The 20,458-nt window shown below is 33.5% G+C and overlaps 2 protein-coding genes across 2 annotated transcripts; both read left to right on the top strand.

Moving 5' to 3' along the window:
* The first annotated feature begins 5,180 nt into the window (after positions 1 to 5,180).
* On the top strand, positions 5,181 to 10,998 carry LOC140440825 (uncharacterized). Its single transcript, XM_072531188.1, has 2 exons — positions 5,181 to 6,242; positions 10,496 to 10,998. The coding sequence occupies exons 1-2, from the start codon at positions 5,469 to 5,471 to the stop codon at positions 10,937 to 10,939; spliced, it is 1,218 nt and encodes a 405-aa protein (XP_072387289.1). The 5' UTR covers positions 5,181 to 5,468; the 3' UTR covers positions 10,940 to 10,998.
* Positions 10,999 to 15,414: 4,416 nt separating this feature from the next.
* Positions 15,415 to 18,728, top strand: LOC140440824 (uncharacterized). Its single transcript, XM_072531186.1, has 2 exons — positions 15,415 to 16,490; positions 18,164 to 18,728. The coding sequence occupies exons 1-2, from the start codon at positions 15,717 to 15,719 to the stop codon at positions 18,605 to 18,607; spliced, it is 1,218 nt and encodes a 405-aa protein (XP_072387287.1). The 5' UTR covers positions 15,415 to 15,716; the 3' UTR covers positions 18,608 to 18,728.
* Positions 18,729 to 20,458: the final 1,730 nt, after the last annotated feature.

Below are 20,458 nucleotides of genomic sequence, written 5' to 3'. Positions count from 1 at the left end.
TTACCCAGGGGTACAAAGCTTTCATTGAATGTCGATATTCTTTGGGTAAATATTGCTTTCTTAAACATATCGATTCTTAGTAACATGACTTTTTGTAATTCAACATAGACTTTAAGGGTCGTTGATATATCTGGTTCATTTGTATCCAATCTGTATAATTCTCTTGAATCTTTGGCACGTTGAATGTGTTCTTTCCAGCTATCATATTCAATACATGCTGGATTTAAGTTCTCAGAAGATGCTTTTGATAAACCTTATACGACCATTGATTAGGAGGGTAGGTTGCTAAATAATCCTTGTGCATGGCCTGTATGGTTAAATCACTAGGCAGCTATCTACGATACAGGGCGCGTTCACGCTTTTAATGGGATATATTGGGATTAAAACTTTCTATATGCGTATCAAGGTTTAGAGTAGATATTTTGCTTTTACAATTTAGATTTAGTGTTTTTTTCAGAATATATATTTGGGATTGTAAATATTGTACTTTTCTTAAATAATCATGTAGTAAAAACTATCTAGATCTAATTTTTGCGCCCAACTAAATTTTCATAATTTTTACATATGCGGTGATTTTCCTAAGGACGACAGAGTGATTCACAACCTGTGGGGCGCGCCCCTTTAGGGAGGCGCGCTATTACTAATGGTAGACGTAAGCATATCCGAAAAAAAACACCAACAACATTGAATAATTTGGCGATTTGAAGACACCAAGTTAACTGTTCGTTTCGTTTATTTACCAATTGGAAACGATATATGTTTCCCATTTCGATCAACTTTCATGCAAAAGTGTAATTTCTAAAAGAAAGCGTGTTTAAAGAAATGTCAAAAATACATTTTTACCATCCATGTCTTAATTTTACAAGTAATAATTTTACAAGTCTTAATTTTACTATTAATCAGATTAAAAAAAATTTAATACCAATAAATATTTTGTCTCATATTTAAATTCCAAATTAACATTTTACGTTGTCAATCTTACCATTGTTCAATATCTCTTTATTTTGCAGAACGAATTCTCTGTATTATTTATTGGCTTAGGAGCAATATTTAAATGATTCTTTAGCTATCGTTATTCTTTTCTTTGTCAAAAGTAATCGCTAGAACTCGATTTTTTGCCACGCTTATACTAAAATATTATTGTTTTCTTTATTAGACTGAACAAGTAATTAATACATTTATTAATAAAATGATAACGTAAATATCAATATGGCAGTTTGCCATTTTTCGAGTGTCACACGTGCAGGGTTAATCCGACGTCCTAAAAATGTGTCTCACGGAGGAACTGATGTCACAATTTCATGTTAAGTACTTACCAATTTTGATATTTTCTTATCTTGAATTAATTATAAAAGTCGCATATCTCGCCTAAAATAATTTGTTGTGTATTGTAAGCTAAAATTGTTTTTTATTTCAGGAATGTATTAAAAATGAAATAGTTATTTTATTAATAAAATTCTGGTTTTGTAAGATTGATTAACTTGATCAAAAATTTATTAAACGATCATCTCGTCGGCTGTATGCAATAGTGGCTTAACTCAAAAATTGACAAAATTAAGTTACCACCATCACATGGCTTGAAAAAGCCTTATTTATGACCTGCAAAACTGACACAATAATAATAGCAAAAATGTCAATAGCAAGAGATTTATTTGTTTTCTTCTTAGCTATTTGTCAATTTACTAAGTTTCTGACAAGCTGATTTCTTCTTAACATTTGCCTTTTTTTTTCTTGTTTTAGGTAGCAATTCTAAATTGATACGCACCTCTTCTGCAAGTTTGTTTAGCTCCCAATCGTTTAATGTTAATGATTCTAATGCAGACCCTCATTACGTTAATGATCATGATGATGTATCATTTACATTTACAGAGGTCTCTGATGAAAATGTGGAGACTGAAGTACCTACCAGAAGACGTTACGATTAATAAACCTAAAAGTAGGAAAAGGAAGGGTTCGTCCGGACCAATTCAAAAGAAATGTCTGAAAGTTTATTAAAAATTTAGGTCAAAAATAGGCTCGCAGTTTAGGTCCATCTTGCAATCCATGTAGACTGAAAAGTTTTATTAAAGGTTTGATCTGTTCAAATAAAGAAATAACTGTATCTTTTGTCAAAGGAAGGCTTTCAAAGAAATATTATTCATCATATTATTCTAATCTAAACAATTCATTATTTTTCCCTGTCTTTTTGCACTGATTTTTCATGAAGTTCATTCAGCATTAATTCTAGTTCTTGTCGTTCCGAGGAGATCAGGAGTATATCATCCGCATATCTAAGGTGATCTAGGTACTTTCCGTTAATACATATTCCTCTGTTTTCCCAATCCGTTGATTTTATTATATCTTCGAGGGTCAAGGTAAACAGTTTAGGTGAAATTATATCGCCTTGTCGGACTCCTCGTTTAACTTTTATATTATCCGTTATTAATTTGTCGTCCAGAATTACGATCATGGTTGCGTTTTGGTAAATATCATGTATCAATTGTCGGTATCTTGAATCTATGCTACTATTGACCAGAGCTTCTTCCACCGCCCAGTGTTCAATGCTGTCGAAAGCCTTTTCATAATCTACGAATGCTAAGTACAGCGGAAGGTTGTATTCATTGGTTTCCTCAATTATTAAGATTTTAAGCGCATGTAGATGGTCGATTGTGCTGTATCCTTTCCTGAATCCAGCCTGTTCCACTGGTTGGTAGTTATCAAGTTTATAGGTTAGTTGGTTGTTTATTATTCTTGTGAAGGTTTTATATAGTTGTGACAAAAGGGAAATAGGGCGGTAGTTGTTTAGGTCTGTTCGGTCTCCTATTTTACCTTCAAACAGACATTTGTTGAACAGTATTTTTAGCATTTTTTTTATCGTGTCTCCTCCTTCTTTTAGCAGTTCCGCCAGTATTTTGTCCTCACCGGCCGCTTTATTTCTTTTCTTGTCGTTTATGGATTTTTCGATTTCATCTTCAGTTATTTCTGGTAATATCTCTAATATATATATATATATATATATATATATATATATATATATATATATATATATATATATATATATATATATATATATATATATATATATATATATATACATTCATGTTTGGATTAATTCGAACTTAAAGAAAACTGAAATTTACACTAACAGTAGAATTTTAATTTATTTAATGTTCACATTTAAATTGATTATAAAATCGGTAGTTATTAAACAGACGATTTTATATTGTAATAATTGGATGAAATGACATTTATGATGAATTTTCACGTTCGAAAATAGTTACGAATCGAATTTTAGCATCGATCTTCTATTTTCTTGTTTATTATCTTTTATTGACATAATATATTATATACTTTTAACTTTTTCCTTTTCATTTATTGTCTGTATTTTGTTGGTCATTTAGTTTTTAATTTAAACCTGATTAGAGTAAATACGAGGCCTGGCTATTAAATAACGAAACTGCTTATGAAAAAGTGCTTTATTTTAAAAATTATTCTACAATCGAATGCTCTCCTTCAATATATTCCCCTTCGCTCGCCACACACCGTTCCATTCGTTTTTTTCCATTGGTCAAAGCAATGCTGGAAGTCTTCTTTTGTTAGAGCTTTTAGGAGCTCCGCCGTTTTTCGCTTCACCTCTTACATCGACTCGAACCGGATTCCTTTTAAGGCAAACTTGATCTTCGGAAACAGGAAAAAGTCACAGGGTGCTAAATCAGGCGAGTACGGCGGGTGTTCGAGTACTGGAATGCCTCTAGGTATTGACTAAATGGCTAAATACTGGAATGGCTAAATAACGCTTCACAGACAGCGCGTTATGGGCAGGTGCGTTGTCCTGGTGCAAGATTCAAGGCTTGTTTTTCCACAACTCTGGCCCTTTCTTAAGCACTCGCTCTCGCAGCGTTTCCAAAAGTTTCAAATAGTAAATTTGGTTTACAGTTTGATTCTCTGGAACCCCTTCAGTCATCACGATGCCGTTGATGTCGAAAAAAACGATTAGCATGGCTTTAAATTTTGATTTCGACATCCTTGCTTTTTTCATTCTTGGCGATGCAGGAGTTTTCCAGTGCATGGATTGTCCTTAGTTTCAACATAGTATTTGAATATCCAGGTTTGATGACGGACGAGCTTTTGGTCAGGGGTCAAATATTTTGGGACCAACTTCGCGCAGACTTTCTTCATGTTCAATTCGTCATGTAAAATTTTTATGACAGTTTCTTTATCGGCGTTTACAGTCTCAGCAATCATCCGAATGCTCATACGACGATCTCCGCGCACATTTTCATTTATTTTGGTCACTGTTTGCGGAGTTGAAACAGAGACCTGGACGTTGGTCATCTTCGGCGCTCTCTCGGCTGTCAGAAAACCGTTTATACCATACCAAATAGAGAATTCTCACCATAGGCCTCTTTCAACAAATTATAGCACTCAGTCGGAGAAATTTCACATTAATCCGTTGCTCATGTTTTTAGTCACACATTGTTATCGGCACGAGAAAACAACCACGTTTTTTTCTAACCTCTACAGAAAAAATACTACTACAGCAACAAAAACATGTTTTCGTACTGAAAGAGTAGATCCAGCTATCCAATGCTGCATTCGTCTCCCACTCTTCCCCTCTAGTAGTAGTCTCGTTATTTGTGAAGACCCGCTATTCCATGACGCTACTAGTGACGCCTGCATTTTGTGCCGCTAGTTCAGTGACGCTCCCCTCAGCATTTCAGTATAGAGAATAAAGTACAAATACAACGACAGTATAGAAGTTTCAAAAAAATAATTAGAATACGACATTTTGAAAGTTTTTCTATTTTTTAACAGAGAAAATGCTTATATTTAATTATAAATAGATACGTTTTTAATAGAAAGCGAAAATTCGAAAAAAACTGCATTCTTCACACTAAATTGTTAATAACTAAAAAAACACGCCGAAATTTCTGCAGAAAAGGTACAAGCTCGCTTACTATACAGGTATATATTATAGGAAAAACTTGTGAAATACCTGGCTATTAAAATGTCCTGAGAAAAACTTATTTCCTTGGACTACTGATCGTAGTTTGCGCTGTAGTCACCTTTAAGAATTCTATTAAAAATTTAAGGATCTTGTTCTTGTTGTTGTTGAATTGTTTAAGAATTATAATATCGTTTTACCATTCCGGTCCTGTTCAATACGATCTTTTCTGGCGGTCGAAATTGGGTAACTTTACGAAATATTTTGTGACTCTGGTTTCGAAGAGAAACACGGCACAGACCACGAAAACTCCATTGGCATTGAAATTTTTAGTGTTATCAAAATTACTGTGATTGTGATGTGTGGCACATGTTTTCACATAATTATAACAACAGTTAAGTGTTTAAATATCAGCATATATTAATAACAATTAAGTGTTATAGTAGTGTATATGTATATATTATATAGTATCTATTGAAGAGTATCGCGATATCCAATTGATTTAATTTGGCTTTGTTTATGCAACATTCCCTACATTTTTAATATGGAAAATGACAAAATTGTAAGTTACATTCGAAAAGCACTTAGAGCCAACTATTTTGAAGATTTTTCGATCGAGCTGCAAGGAAAGACTAAGAAAACTGAAGGATATGCATCAGATATGGTATTTGCAAAAATTAGACTAGCTGATTCTGATAAAAAGTTACAAGAATATCATTTGGCTATAAAATTTTCAAAACCATCTATGCGAAAATTCGAAGTATTTAGAAATATATATAAAAACGAACTTTTATTCTATAAGGATATAATGGAATTGTTTAATGATCATCAAAATAAACAAAATGTTTCGCAGCCGTTTAATGCAGTAGCAAAATGTCATGTCACCTTCTCGGATGAAAATGTGGACATAATATTTCTAGAAAATTTATATCAGCAAGGATATACATTACATGATCGACAATTCAGTATGAATATGAATCATCTTAAATTATTAATGAAAACTTATGCCAAACTTCACGCACTTTCTTTTTCTTTAAAAGATAAACAAAATGAGTCGTTTGTGAAAATATTAGAGAATGATCTTATAACTAAGAAAAACGTAGACTTTGGCACGTCAGATTTTTTTAATGCCTGTGTGGTAAAAGTTTCAAAAAATTTAAGAGAAGCGAACCGATCGGATTTGTCTACAAAGTTTGATGAGTTAATGGAAAAGGGAATGTCTGAAATCATATTTGATGTCATCGTTAACCAAAACCCTGAGCCATCTGTGATAGTACATTGTGATTGCCATAATAACAACTTTATGTTTAAATATAAGGTATTTATTTTATTTTTTATATAAAAATTGTATTTACTATATTTAGAATAGCTTCAATAAGTCATTACCTTTCCATAACTTTCAAAAAGTTCAATAGGGATTCCCATTGTTTAGTTTTGTTCTAGTTTCTCAATTTATAACAGTTTGTTATTCCGAATAATTGTATTTACCATTGTTTTATCCCATATCAATTGGTTATTCTTTTTATCCATTTTATTGACCAGTGGTTGATCTATACATTTGCCTTGAAAGGGGAATTTCCAACTTGGGGGACTGACACCAGTAAACACCAACCAAAACAAATAAATAATAGGTTTTCTTTAATATCGGACCTTTCCTTATTTTCCCCGTGTATCCGCCACTGAAATTGACTATATAGGATCATCTGCTACTTTTTATTTTTTTTTACTGGATTATACTAGTGAGGTTTTACCCACAATCAAATATCACAGGGTTGCTTATCTAGTGTAAGTTTGTAGATCTAATGTCCTGAAACTAACAAGTCAAGAGAGAGGTGTTAGCACCACCGTAATATGCTCTGTAAATGATAGTATTTTTATTAGACTGACTCGGCACTCGTAGTAAACTTCTTGATGCACTTCTATTTGCTCAAGATAACGGTAATATTATGCTTCAAATGCCCAGCCAGAATACTCATCGCATGCAGCCATTAGATGTTTCTTTTTTTCGACGTCTTGAAGTATACTGCATACAAGCAGAAGAGACGTTTTTAGGACAACATATAAACACCAATATTTCAATAAATGTTGTTGCACGGCTTGCAGAAGCATAAAGAACAGGTACAGTTGGAATCTCCTAAAATGTTTTCAAAGCTGCTAGCATCGGGCTTGTTAATCGCCACATTTTTTTTTCAAGATCATAACTTTGCTCCTTCAGAAGCTCTAAATTCATCATAAGTGGCACCTAACGCTGATAGTTCACCAATTCAGAGTGTTTCAAAAAGGTTTTCGGTTTATTAAACGAAGCTTCTCCAGCTCCTCAAGCTATATCTAACAGTACCAACCCTTAAAGCCAAATAAAATCAAATTTAACAAGATATTAAAGACAAAATAGATTCAAGATTTAGGGAAGTTAGTGGATTTCGAACTAGCTTAAAAAATAAGAGAAATACAGAATCAGATAGTGGATCGTATTCTGGGGATCAAGATTTGGTATGAGGTGAAGTTTTGTATAAGGATAATTTGGCTGATTTTTATCATAACGATTCAAAAATTAATGATTACGTATTAGCAAGTTTTAAATTCGAAAAGAGTAATGAGGTTTACTATGTAGGAAAAATAATGCACTATAAAACTACAGCAAGTTGATTTGAAGTTACGTTTATAAAAAAGTCAAACAAAATTAGAAATGCTTTTATCTATCCCGACGTACCAGATGCTAAAGGGTGCGTTCATAACGGAGACCATCGCACCGTCTCCTCGCTTAGAGCGTAGCACTGACGGTGAACGTTCTCATTTAAAGTAATGCATTTATTTTACCGAAAATCGACTAAATGATACCATCCCATGGCCCGAGCGAGGGTCGGCGCCTCGTTATGAACGCACTCTTAGATGTGGAAGTAAATGATGTAAAGATGAAACTGAAACCAGAAGAACATGGATCAATAAAACACCAACAGTATTATATGTTTTCGAGATAAACTTTTTAGTTTCTACAGTAACGCACCTAGAATTTGCCTATCGGGGGGGAGGATGGGGGAGGGGGGTTTGGTTGGTCACCGAAATTTTTTTTATGATTCTACCTCCATTTTGAGTCCTTAAAATGTGTGAGTAACAGTGTCGGAATAGGGTCCAGGGGGGGGGGTGGGGGAGGGTTGAACCCCAAAATCCCGCCTGGGTGCGCCACTGAGTTTCTATTCAATAAACCGATTTTTATGATCCGAGTTTTGGATTTAGATTTTTGTTTTCATTTTCATTTCAGAATAAATTTTAACTATTTTAGTTTACTAAAAAATAAATATTAACAAAAAAGCTGTGTTGGTTTTTATAAATCACCTAACGGGTTAAATTTGAGAAACCTAGTTGTCCAAATATTTTTGAACCGATTGCAGTACATATTGTTTTTATTGTATTTTAAAAACTTCTGGAGTTTTTATTGAAAATTTATTACTTTTTAAACTATACACTACAACTATAACTAAAGCTACAGCTGAAGTAGATCAACCTTCTATCGTTTTTGACACTCAGTCACCAATTCTTCAACCAATCCGACTGCTATAAATAGTGAAGGTATTCGAAAAAAATCTGTCCTAAGTGACAGATGTATTAAAGTGAAAATACGTGATAACATCGCAACACCCTTCACTCCACAAGCTGCAGTCCCACAAGGTTTCATATTAGCTCCTCTATTGTGGGTACATCATAGACAACAGTGGCCTCACAACCAAAAATATCCCAGGCGCGCCGCTATTTCTCTATGCAGACGATACGGCCTTAGTAACATTAACTAAACGGTGCAATTCTAAGACTGCATTCTAAAGGGCACAATCTCTATTAAACGTTACCGAACAATGGTGTAATGAGTGGAGAGTTACAGTAAATGTTAATAACATGCAAACTATAGTCTTTTGAATCCCAACTTTATCGGATAAAGTCATAAATAGCGTAGAAAACCCATACTCCCAGAAAATCATAGGAGAAAGGCTCTCTATTCTCGGCGATTCTCATGTGGGATGCTGATCTAAAGGTAATTTAATATAAATTGGTATAAGGTTGAATGCTCGAAAAATGAACTTTGATAAAATTAAAGGCAGATATCGAGCACAATTTTATTAATTAAATATTGCCCAAGTACTTTCGCTTTTCTAAAGCATCATCAGAGGCACCTGAAATAAGCCAAGAAACGTTTTTTTAAATAAAGAAATTGATTAACTTCGATAAAAAACTCGAAGTTAATGGATGATAAAAGTTTTTTGTGATTAACGTTTTAGACTTACTTCGTCAGTTTTGGGCTATCCAACAGGCGCAGAATGTAATAACCATAACATTAAACATAAAATGGTATAAACACTACACTAACAAGGACAAACAGTTTAAAATTATTTAAAATTTAGTTGAAGCTACATTCTTGTCGGCAACAGGAGAGAGAATCATGACGAAATGCCCCTGATGATGCTTTAGAAAAGCGAAAGTACTTGGGCAAGATTAAATTAATAAAATTGTGCTCGATATCTGCCTTTTATTTTATCAAAAAATTTTTAGATAAGGTGAAAAACAGAGCACGACTTCTAAATTCACTTTTCGGAAGTATCGGCAAAACGCTTGTAAATACTCTCATCCACACTTATAAAGTTACACCCGTTACAGAGTACAAGTCGAACAAATTGTCTCTTAAAGTCTCTTAAATCAGAATGTAAACTTCTCAGTACCGAACGTCGTATCCTGTGTAGAGCAAATTACAAAACCTGGCGTTCTTTCCAGCTATATCCTTAACATCTCGAATAGTACCACAATCATGGAGAGGATAAACTCTTGGAACAGAAATGTCACCCTCAAAATCATCAATGGGCAACATTTCAGAACCCAAGACACCTGGAATCCTCCTGTTTATCTTTTGGAAACGTATGAGTTCACAAACCTAAAATCAAAAAACTTCATCTATCCTCAATTCTTGTGCAAACTTGCAACGACGAACTTTCGGACGAGTACGCAAATCACCTTGAAGCCAGCCCGTTAGCACATCTCACCTTTATTGCCTAATCTCACCTCCTAACTCCGAACAGAGCGAGATTGGTTTTTATGGTTTCCCAATCTCATTGCACAACGATACTTCGTCTTGAGGTAATCACCGCAACTATTTTCTCAACCGCCTCTACTATAAAAAATTCATCTTACTAATAAAAGTTTGTAGTATACATTTTTTTCTCAAACTGGAAAAGTAACGCTCTCGCATTTGCTAAGCAGTCAGCCACTTTCTCCTCCGATCAGATAGCACATCTCACGCTGACATCCACATATGCTACACTCCAAAATAATACTTCAGGATGGACTTTTCGAACCTTCTTATGTTTGACTCTACGAACCAATCAACAACAAGCTCTGAAGAGGAATATAAAATGCCTAAACAGAGACAATATCACAAATTATCCTGAATTGAAATAAAGTTTCCTTCCTAAAAACAGTTAATTATTATTCCATTACAATATAATACCGGCCACGATAACTACACTCACTGAGAATTTTTAGTTTTAGTACATTTATATGTAATTTTTATATATTACTCCTTTATTTTAGGATAGCAACAAGGAAAATCCACATGATATGGCTATTGTAGATTGGCAAGTAGTCAGGTATCATTCTCCAGTGATAGATTTATCATTCATTTTGTATTCTATTGCATCTAAACCAGAAATTAGTGAATCTCCAAGTTTGTTGAAATACTACTACGAGGAATTAACAAAGTTTTTAATGGAATTGGGGACTGATGTCCGTTCTATTTTTCCATATTCTGTATTATTGGATCATTGGAGAAAATACGCTATATATGGATTCGCGCATGCCTGTTGTTACATGGATTTTAATTTTGTTAATCCAGACGATGCTCCATCATTGGATAACTTAGATGATATGAGTTCAGTATCAAAAAATTTGTCGGTTATTAATTTAGGAAACAATCAAATGTATACGGAAAGACTAATAGCAATTGTTGAACATTATTTTAATAATATTAACTCATAAAATGAATTTTATTACTTTATTTTTTAAATATATATATGAAAAAAGCAATAACGTGTTTAAATATTGAAAGTAACATGAATAGTGTTAGGATTAGTCAATATAATAAACAATTTAAAATAAGGCAAGGACGCCAATTAAGGCCACGATAAGGTTTAAATGTCTGTAATATCTTATTCAGCAAAAATATGGGGGGGAAGGTCTTGTATACGTATTGCCTAACATTTTAGCTTTCGAATTTTACGATAAAATACTTAATAAATAAATAAATATAAAATTTTAACATTGAATAAATCTTGAATATTGGACCTTATTTGGAACTGGTAACTTAATAAGGCCAGTTTCATTTTTTAAAGAAATTTACTTGGATAATAAATTTTAAACCTAAGAATTAAAAAATAAATACAAAGTTTAGTGAAAGAAACTTTTATTCATATTAAAAACAAAAATTTGTCAATACATCAAGTACATATATCGCACATTTACACACATCGAGGACATACAAATATATCCTTGTCGTCTTTTGTTAATCATATACATTCCTCGTGGATATCCGTCCTCTACTTGTTATCTTAACCTCAGTGTGTGTAAATCCGCCGTTCTGTTGCGACGAAAAAAATATTGTTTTTTTGGTTCCAAGTAAATTTTAAGTGATATATTTTCAACCTGGTAAGTCTCCAATTATTTAATTTAATATTTGCTAAGAACGTTGCGGGGTAAGGTACATAATTGATTGATGATTTCTGAAATTTGCGGCATTTTGAATGTTTTAGGTTAGGTTGTTAAGTTAATTGTTGGGAAAAGTGCTTAATGGTCCAGATTGAAACAAGTCCATGTGAGGCACAGTGAAACATGTTTCACTGTACCCCATGACACATGCAACAATGTTTTAATTATTTATTTTTTAGTTGTCATCCAAGTTTAAGATGGCTCGTAACCGTAAGCGCAAAACAAACATTGGCACTTTCAGTCAAGAGCAGATGAAAGTAGCTGTGCGTCTCGTTGTTCAAGAAAATCTGCCTATAAGACGAGCAGCCGAATTACAAGGTGTTGCCTATGTTACTTTGTTTAGGTAAGAAATCAGATGGATTTAAGTAACTTTTTCTGTTGTATGATGCACTATTTTTCATTTCTAAAAATAGTTTTTTTTTATATTAGGTATGTACGCAAAGTTAAAGCGAACCCCGATTCAGACAGTGTTTTTCGTCCCAAATATGATGTGAGGTTAATTTTTACACATGATGAAGAGAAAACCTTAGTTGACTATATTTTGACCTCTGCAAAGATGTGCTATGGACTTACTCCACTGGAATGCCGCAAGCTTGCATTTGAGTCAGCAATAAAAAACAATAAGGAAATCCCTAATAATTGGAAAGAACAAAAAATGGCAGGTAGAGAGTGGTATTTTGGCTTCAGGAAAAGGCATCCAGAATTAAGTTGTCGAAAACCAGAAGCTTGTAGTTTATCCCGTTCTACTGCGTTTAACAGGCACAATGTTTCAACTTCTTTCAAAAATCTTGAAACAGTTCTTAAGGGTGAGTCTCGTTTTAGTGATGGCAGTAGAGTCTTTAATTCAGACGAAACTGGAACCACCACAGTTCATGCTCCTCCTAAAATTCTTGCCAAAAAAGGTATGAAACAGGTCTCTCAATGTACTAGTGGGGATAGAGGGGTTCTTGTAACGACCTGCAGTATCATTCGTGCTGGTGGTTATGCCTTACCTCCGGCCATGGTATTTTCCAGAGTTCATTTCAAGGAAATGATGATACAAGATGCTCCAGCTGGTACGTTGGGATTGGCTGCTTCTTCTGGATGGATGAACAGGGAATTATTTCCGCAAGTAATGGAACATTTTATAAAATATTCTTCTAGTTCTTGTAACAACCCCAGCCTTCTCATCATGGATAATCACGAGAGCCATTTGTCAATGGAAACCTTGGCTCTTGTAAAGTCGAATGGGATCACATTATTGACACTACCTCCACACTGCTCAAACAAAATGCAGCCCTTAGATGTAGCAGTATTTTCATCGTTCAAGGCGCATTATAACAATGCCATGCAAGGTTGGCTTCTTAATCACCGTGGTATTCCAGTAAATATTTTTAATGTCGGAAGTTTTGTTAAAGTTGCGCATAAAAGATCAATGACACCTACGAACATCAGTTCAGGATTTAAGAAAACTGGCATCTTCCCTTATGATCCAGAAATATTTTCAGATGACGATTTCCTCATGTCGGCTGTAACAGACAGACCAGAAAATCATTCTGAACCAACAGTTATTCAACAGCCTGAGCAAGAAACAGAAAAACAGCAAGGCATCGAGGGAACTGATGAAACGCCAGCAGAAAATAAAGCCAATAATAAATCTTCTTTTGTTTCTCCACAAATCTTTCGAGGATTTCCAAAGGCACAAAAAAGAAAGATTATTGCGACTTGGAAAAACAATTATTGCGACTGACACTCCTGAAACGGACGAACTAGCTAAAAGGGAATTGAGTAGAAAAAAAGTAAACCAAACAGCTGTTAAAAAGGTGACAAGAAAAATTACAGATGATGATGATGACGAAGAACAAGAATGGCAGGAATCATCAAGTGAAAGCGATTGGACACCGGAAGATCCAATTCCAGATCTTACTGAGGAATTAACCAGACCTCCAACTAAAAATAACTTCGTTTTGGTACAGTTTACGACCAAGAATTTGATTTACTTTGTTGGGAAAATATTGAACGTTTTGGAAAAAGATGAATTTGAAATTTCCTTTATGAGGAAAAGCGCAAAAGTAACTGGCAAATTCTTCTTTCCTACAAATCCAGATATTTCAGTTGTTCGGTTAGAAGATATTAAAATGCTTTTACCTCAACCGATTCTTTCTGGCCCAACGTCAAGACAAAATGCCTACATGAGTTTTGAAATTAATTTTAACAATCATGGCGTTCGGTAAAATATATCTATTAATAAGTTCATTTAGGTCCTAGTGAATAAAACTTGTATGACACTACATATTTTACATTAAACATATTTTTGTTTAGAAAGTGTTTCATTGTACCCCACCGATAGTTTCAGTGTGCCCCATATTTGGGGCACACTGAAACAAATGACATGGTAATAAAAAAATAATAAAAGATAGGTAATATTATTAGGTAATTCAAACCAATCGCTGCTATAATGACAAGTAATGTCTAATATTTGCGATATTACAAACAAATTATACAAAAATCTAATTTTTCTAAAAAAAAATGTCATTTGAAAAAAAAATGATCCACTGTGGAACACTCTCCCCTACTTATTACAACAAACACACTTGCGCATATCAGCCACTCTATTCTCATCACACAAGTACCATGAATCTTTTTTTAAATTTGGTTTTGGTTTTGCTGAGCTATGAGATTGTCAACTAAATAAATCTCTGGCAACTTCTTGTATACAAATACTAGAAGTGTGTACATCTCGTGTACAACTCTCGTGTTTAGAAGTTAATGTAGCTAATTAAAAAAAAATTAATTTTATTAATTTAAAATTAAAGATTCTTAAACTAAAATTAGGTAAACATTATAAGCTATTATAAATAGGTACCGCTAATGGCAGGTGATTCATTGCACTGAAAAACGAAGATAATATAAGGTAATTGAATACACCTTGAAGGAGTCTTGACGAGAAAATTAATTAATTTTGTACCATACATAGTGAACTAAATTACTAAAAATAGTTCACGAATTACATTCATAGACTTGGGTAACACAGGAAAAATGGACGCAAAACAACAAAAAGAACAAGGAAGAGAATAACTCTTCAAAAAAGCCGCTACTGTTAACTATGTACCTATTTGAATTTAAAAACAGAAATGGCATATTCATAAAGCGAAGAGAAAGACTTAAAACTATTGATATGGATACCAAAATGGAATGAAATGCGTGTATATTCTTGGGTTTTATTGTTCCGGTCCTGTTCAATACGATTTTTATTAGGTATACCATGATACTATGAATAACAAGATAGGATCTTCCCGTAGCACAAAATCGGTCGTGTTCGCGCATGCCGTCATTGGAGACCAGAATTTGAATTCTTGTTAAAGTTAAATGGGATTTTTATACATTCTGTGATGAAATTATTCGATTAGCAAAATAATAATATTAAAAAAAGGTTTAATAATTACAATAATCGTACACAAAAGGATATCTCCAAACTATTTATTAAAGATTATTTATTGACACATACAAAAAACTGACATTACGAACGTACAGGTCTCCAATTACGTCACGACTTATGCGCAATATCTTATCTTCTTAATCATAGTATCATGAGGTATACTATCGAAATTGTGCAATTTTACGAAATATTTCTACCTAGCAACCGGCACCGGCAACCTACCATAATAATATTATTCTAATGCTGGGCTTCGACCTTCGGATTTCGGAAATCGGAAAGACAGGGGAGAGCACAGACGCAGCTGTTTATGATGTAATGAAAACTCGTGTGGCATTAACATTATTATTATTAGTGTTATCAAAATTATTGTGATTGTGATCTGTGGCACGTTTTCAAATATAGATATCAATTAAGTGTTAAAATATTAGTATATATTAATAAAGAATAAAAGCGTTAACGTGTCAGTTGTGTATATGGTATTAAAACGTATTGTGATTTGTTACAACTGATTAATTTTGCTAGCTTAAAGTGTTAAGGTGCTACAGTTGTGTATATATACTATTGAAAAGTATTGTGGTGTGTTAAAACTGATTAATTTTGCTTTGTTTATTCAATATTCGTTACATTTTTAATATGGAGGATCACAAGATTGTAAGTTACATTAGAGAAGCACTAAGAGCCAATTATTACGAAGATTTTTCGATCGAACTGCAAGGAAAAACTAAGAAAACTGAAGGATATGCATCAGATATGGTATTTACAAAAATTAGATTAGCTGATTCTGACAAAAAGTTACAAGAATATCATTTGGCCATAAAATTTTCAAAACCGTCTATGAGAAAATTCGAAGTGTTTAGAACTATATATAAGAACGAACTTTTATTCTATAAGGATATAATGGAATTATTTAATGATCATCAAAATAAACAAAATGTTTCGCAGCCGTTTAATGCAGTCGCAAAATGTCATGCCACCTTCTCGGATGAAAACGTGGACATAATATTTCTAGAAAATTTATATCAGCAAGGATATACATTACATGATCGACAATTCAGTATGAATATGAATCATCTTAAATTATTAATGAAAACTTATGCCAAACTTCACGCACTTTCTCTTTCTTTAAAAAAACAACAAAATGAGTCGTTTCTGAAAATATTAGAAAATGATCTGTTAATTAAGAAAAACGTAGAATTTGGCATGACAGATTTTTACAATACCTGTGTGGCAAAAGTTTCAAAAAATTTAAGAGAAGCGAACCGATCGGATTTGTCTACAAAATTTGATGAGTTAATGGAAAAGGGAATGTCTGAAATCATATCTGATGTCATCGTTAATCAAAACCCTGAGCCATCTGTTATAGTACATTGTGATTGCCATAATAACAACTTTATGTTTAAATATAAGGTATTTATTTTATTTTTTTTATATTAAAATTGTATTTACTATATTTAGAATAGCTTTAATAAGTCATTACATTTCTATAACTTTCAAAAAGTTCAATAGGGATTCCCATTGTTTAATTTTGTTGTATGTAGTTCCCCCATTTTTTACAGTTTGTTATCCGAGTAGTATTTACCATTGTTTTCTCGTTCTTAATTTTTTCCTCATCAACATATCAATTGGTTAATATTTTTATCATTTAAATCGCCTATATTGGACCATCTGTTAATTTTTACTAATTTTTACTAGTTTACTAGTATATTATATCTACAGTGCTGCTTATGTGGTGTCTGTTTGTAGATCTAACATCTAACGTCGGAAAAATTACTTACCACAAATCAAAGCTTAGCCCGGTATATATCATAATATCAATGTAATTAGTAAAAAGGAAAAATAGGGAGATTATTGTGCACGGTTCGGGTAGTTTATCTACCGTAAAGACCTAATTGTCTACCGATTTTCATCCTTTTACTCTATATTCATGAGTTTAAATGAGTTAACCATTTAAACATAAACATAAACACATGCAACCATTAGATGTTGCCTTTTTCGACCTCTACCTATACTACAGGTATTCACAAGCAAGACTTGTTTTTGCTTTTGTATACCTGGAGTAGTAAAAGACTTGCTTTTAAGAGAATATAGAAACACAAATATTTCAATAGATGTTGTTACACTGCTTGCAGAAGCATACCAAGAACAGGTACAGTTGTCATCTTCTAACATGCTTTTAAAGCTGCTAGCATCGGGCCTTTTAATCGCCACATTTTTCAAGACCATAACTTTGCTCCTTCAGAAGCTCTAAATTCATCACATGTGGCTCTCCTAATACTGGTAGTTCACCGATTCAGAGTGGTTCAAAAAGGTTATCGGATGCATTAAACGAAGCTTCTCTAATTCCTCAAGTTATATCTAACAGTACCAACCATAGAAAGTAACAAAACGCTAAAGTTATTACCAGTTCCCCTTATAAAGAAAACTTAGAGTAAAATAAAATTAAATTTGACAAGAAATTCAAGACAAAGGTAACATGTTAGACATTTAGGGAAGTTAGTGGACCTGGACTTGAAAAATAAAAAGGGAAATACAGAATTAGTTAGTGGATCGTGCTTTGTAAGTGAAGATTTGGTATCAGTTAAATGTTGTATAAGAATAATTTCGCTGATTTTTATCATAACTACTTAAAAATTAATGACGACTTATTAGTAAGATTTAATCTCAAAAAGAATAATGTTTGCTGTGTCGTTTGCTATGTAGGAAAAACAATGCAGGATAGAACTACAGCAAAGTTTATTTGAAGTTACTTTTATAAGAATGCCAAATAACATCGATCAATAAAACGTCAACAGTGGTATATTTCTTTCGGAATACACTTTGGGGTTTCTTCTCAATAAACCAATTTTTTTAGCCAAATTTTATGGATCTTCCATTTTAGATTTTGATTTTTTTGTCATTTTCATTTCACAATAAACGTTGCAGGTGAAATGCTGACAAGAAATAATTCCAGATCACAGTATATAAACTCATGACACCGGCCGTACTATTACAATAAAATACCCGCCACGATACCTACACTTGAGAATTTTTAGTTTTCCTATATTTATATATAATTTTTTTATATTCCTTTTTTATTTTAGGATGATAACAAGGAAAATCCACATGATATGGCAATTGTAGATTGGCAAATAGTCAGATATCATTCTCCCGTGATAGATTTATCTTACTTTTTCTATTCAGTTGCATCTAAACCAGAAATTAGTGAATTTCCAGCTTTGTTGAAATACTACCACGAGGAGTTAAATAACTTTTTAACGGAATTGGGGAATGATGCCCATTCTATATTTCCATATTCTGTATTATTGGATCATTGGAGAAAATACGCCATATATGGATTTGCGCATGCCTGTTGTTACATGGACTTTAATTTTGTTAAACCAGACGATGCTCCATCATTGGATAACTTAGATGATATGAGTTCAGTATCAGAAAATTTGTCTGTTGTTAATTTAGGAAACAATCAAATGTATACGGAAAGACTAATAGCAATTGTTGAACATTATTTTAATAATATTAACCCATAAAATGAATTTTATTTTTTTTAAATATACGAATGTTTGTAGTATTATAAATATGTTACTAGTCATATAATACTCAATTTAAATTTTTTTTACAGGAAATTTAATAAATAAAAAAGGAAAGTTACTTGTTTTTTGATAAATGGTTACATATAGAACCGCTACTCCTATTTCCTACTAGTATTATCCTTGGACGGTGGCCTACCTGTACTTATTTTATCCCCTCTGGGTCTCCATATTATTTGTTCCCTGGTCCAACGATTATCGGCCATTCGGGCTGTGTGATCTGTCCATCTCCATTTAGACTGTGTGACACGTTGTAAAATATCAACTTCTTTCGTCCTATGTCAGCGTTCGGTATTGTCTTTCCTGGTGATTCCCAATATCGCTCTTTCCATTCCTCTTTACTCTACCCTCAGTTAGTTTATTGAACCTTTTGACAAGGTTAATGTTTCGGTGCCTTTGTGATCACAGGTAACGCATTGCTCGTACACTCTTCTTTTCAAACAAATATGAATGTTCGACTTAAATACGTATCCATAAATTGTGTTTATGGATAACACCCACCCACATAGAACTTAAGCTGTTAATGACTGTCTTGAGACAGAAGGTATTCGCCGTTTGGAGTGGCCTGCAATGTCTCCAGACATAAACTCCATTCAACATGCATGGGATGCACTATCCAGAGCTGTTCATGTTCGAAGGAATCCTCCTAGAACCACAGGAAATTATTAATCGACTTGCTAGCAATATTAGAGCTCGAATCCAGACTTGCATCGATGTCCATGGTGGAAATACACGATATTAAAATTGTTTTAATACATTTTCATTAGAAATAAATTATTTAGTTATTAAAAAAAAACAGTATATTTAAAAAAATATATCTGTCGACGTTATAATAATAGTAGGGACAAATCAAGGGAACCATTTCCCAGTAGGTCTATCTAAGGATGTGACAGTTTTCCAGGTGGAAATAATGGCAATCCATCACTGCGTGAAAGAAATAGAAAGGCAGGAAAGAACGTTCCATTCAGTTGCCATCTTCACAGATACTCAGGCAGCGCTTAAGGCACTTAATTCTGTAGAGGTCAATTCTAAGCTAGTATGGGATTGTGTGTGTGCCCTAAATAAACTAGGAGGCCGTAGCAAGGTTACGGTAGCCTGGGTACCAGGGCACGAGGGTCATAAGGGCAATGAAAAAGCAGATGAAATGGCCAAACAAGGCTCATCAATGCTATTTATTGGACCGGAACCCTTCTGCGGCGTTGCAAAGACAGTAACAGTAACAAGAACGGCTACAAGGAAGTGGGTAACTCACAAACCTCTGGAATGGGGGAGAAATTCACCAGGACAAAGAAAGGCGAAACAGTTCATTACAGAACATTCGCCAAAATTTACGGCAGACCTAATAAGCAAAAACAGGAAAACAGTCAAGGCCATAGTAGGTCTTCTAACAGGACACTGTAGTCTGACAAAAGAGTCAGGCTAGAGAATGTTATCTAGGACCAGAGAACCACAATAGATCTAAAAAGGTCGCAGTGGAATAGGCCAGAAGGCCACCTCTCTAAATCCTATAATATTTTTTAATAAATAATCTATAACGTATAAATCTATAAATAGTTTTTGAAAATAGTTAACAATAGCGAAAAAATTGGGTGATGCACTTTTGAAACAATGCGTGTATTGTCTTCTACCATCACTCCAATCAGAGGTGGGTCTTGGCTAACTGTACAACTTGATTCCATCTCACATGGTTGTGAATGTTAGTGGGTAACTCTATTATTGGTCTTAAATCTGATCATAATATGTTTAAAAGATTTCTAAGCTCCGCGCGCCTGTATCGCCGCAACCTTATTA

Source organism: Diabrotica undecimpunctata, chromosome 5 (assembly GCF_040954645.1).
Source record: "Diabrotica undecimpunctata isolate CICGRU chromosome 5, icDiaUnde3, whole genome shotgun sequence".
NCBI classification, from domain to species: domain Eukaryota; kingdom Metazoa; phylum Arthropoda; class Insecta; order Coleoptera; family Chrysomelidae; genus Diabrotica; species Diabrotica undecimpunctata.
This window is presented reverse-complemented; position numbering and strand designations above follow the sequence as displayed.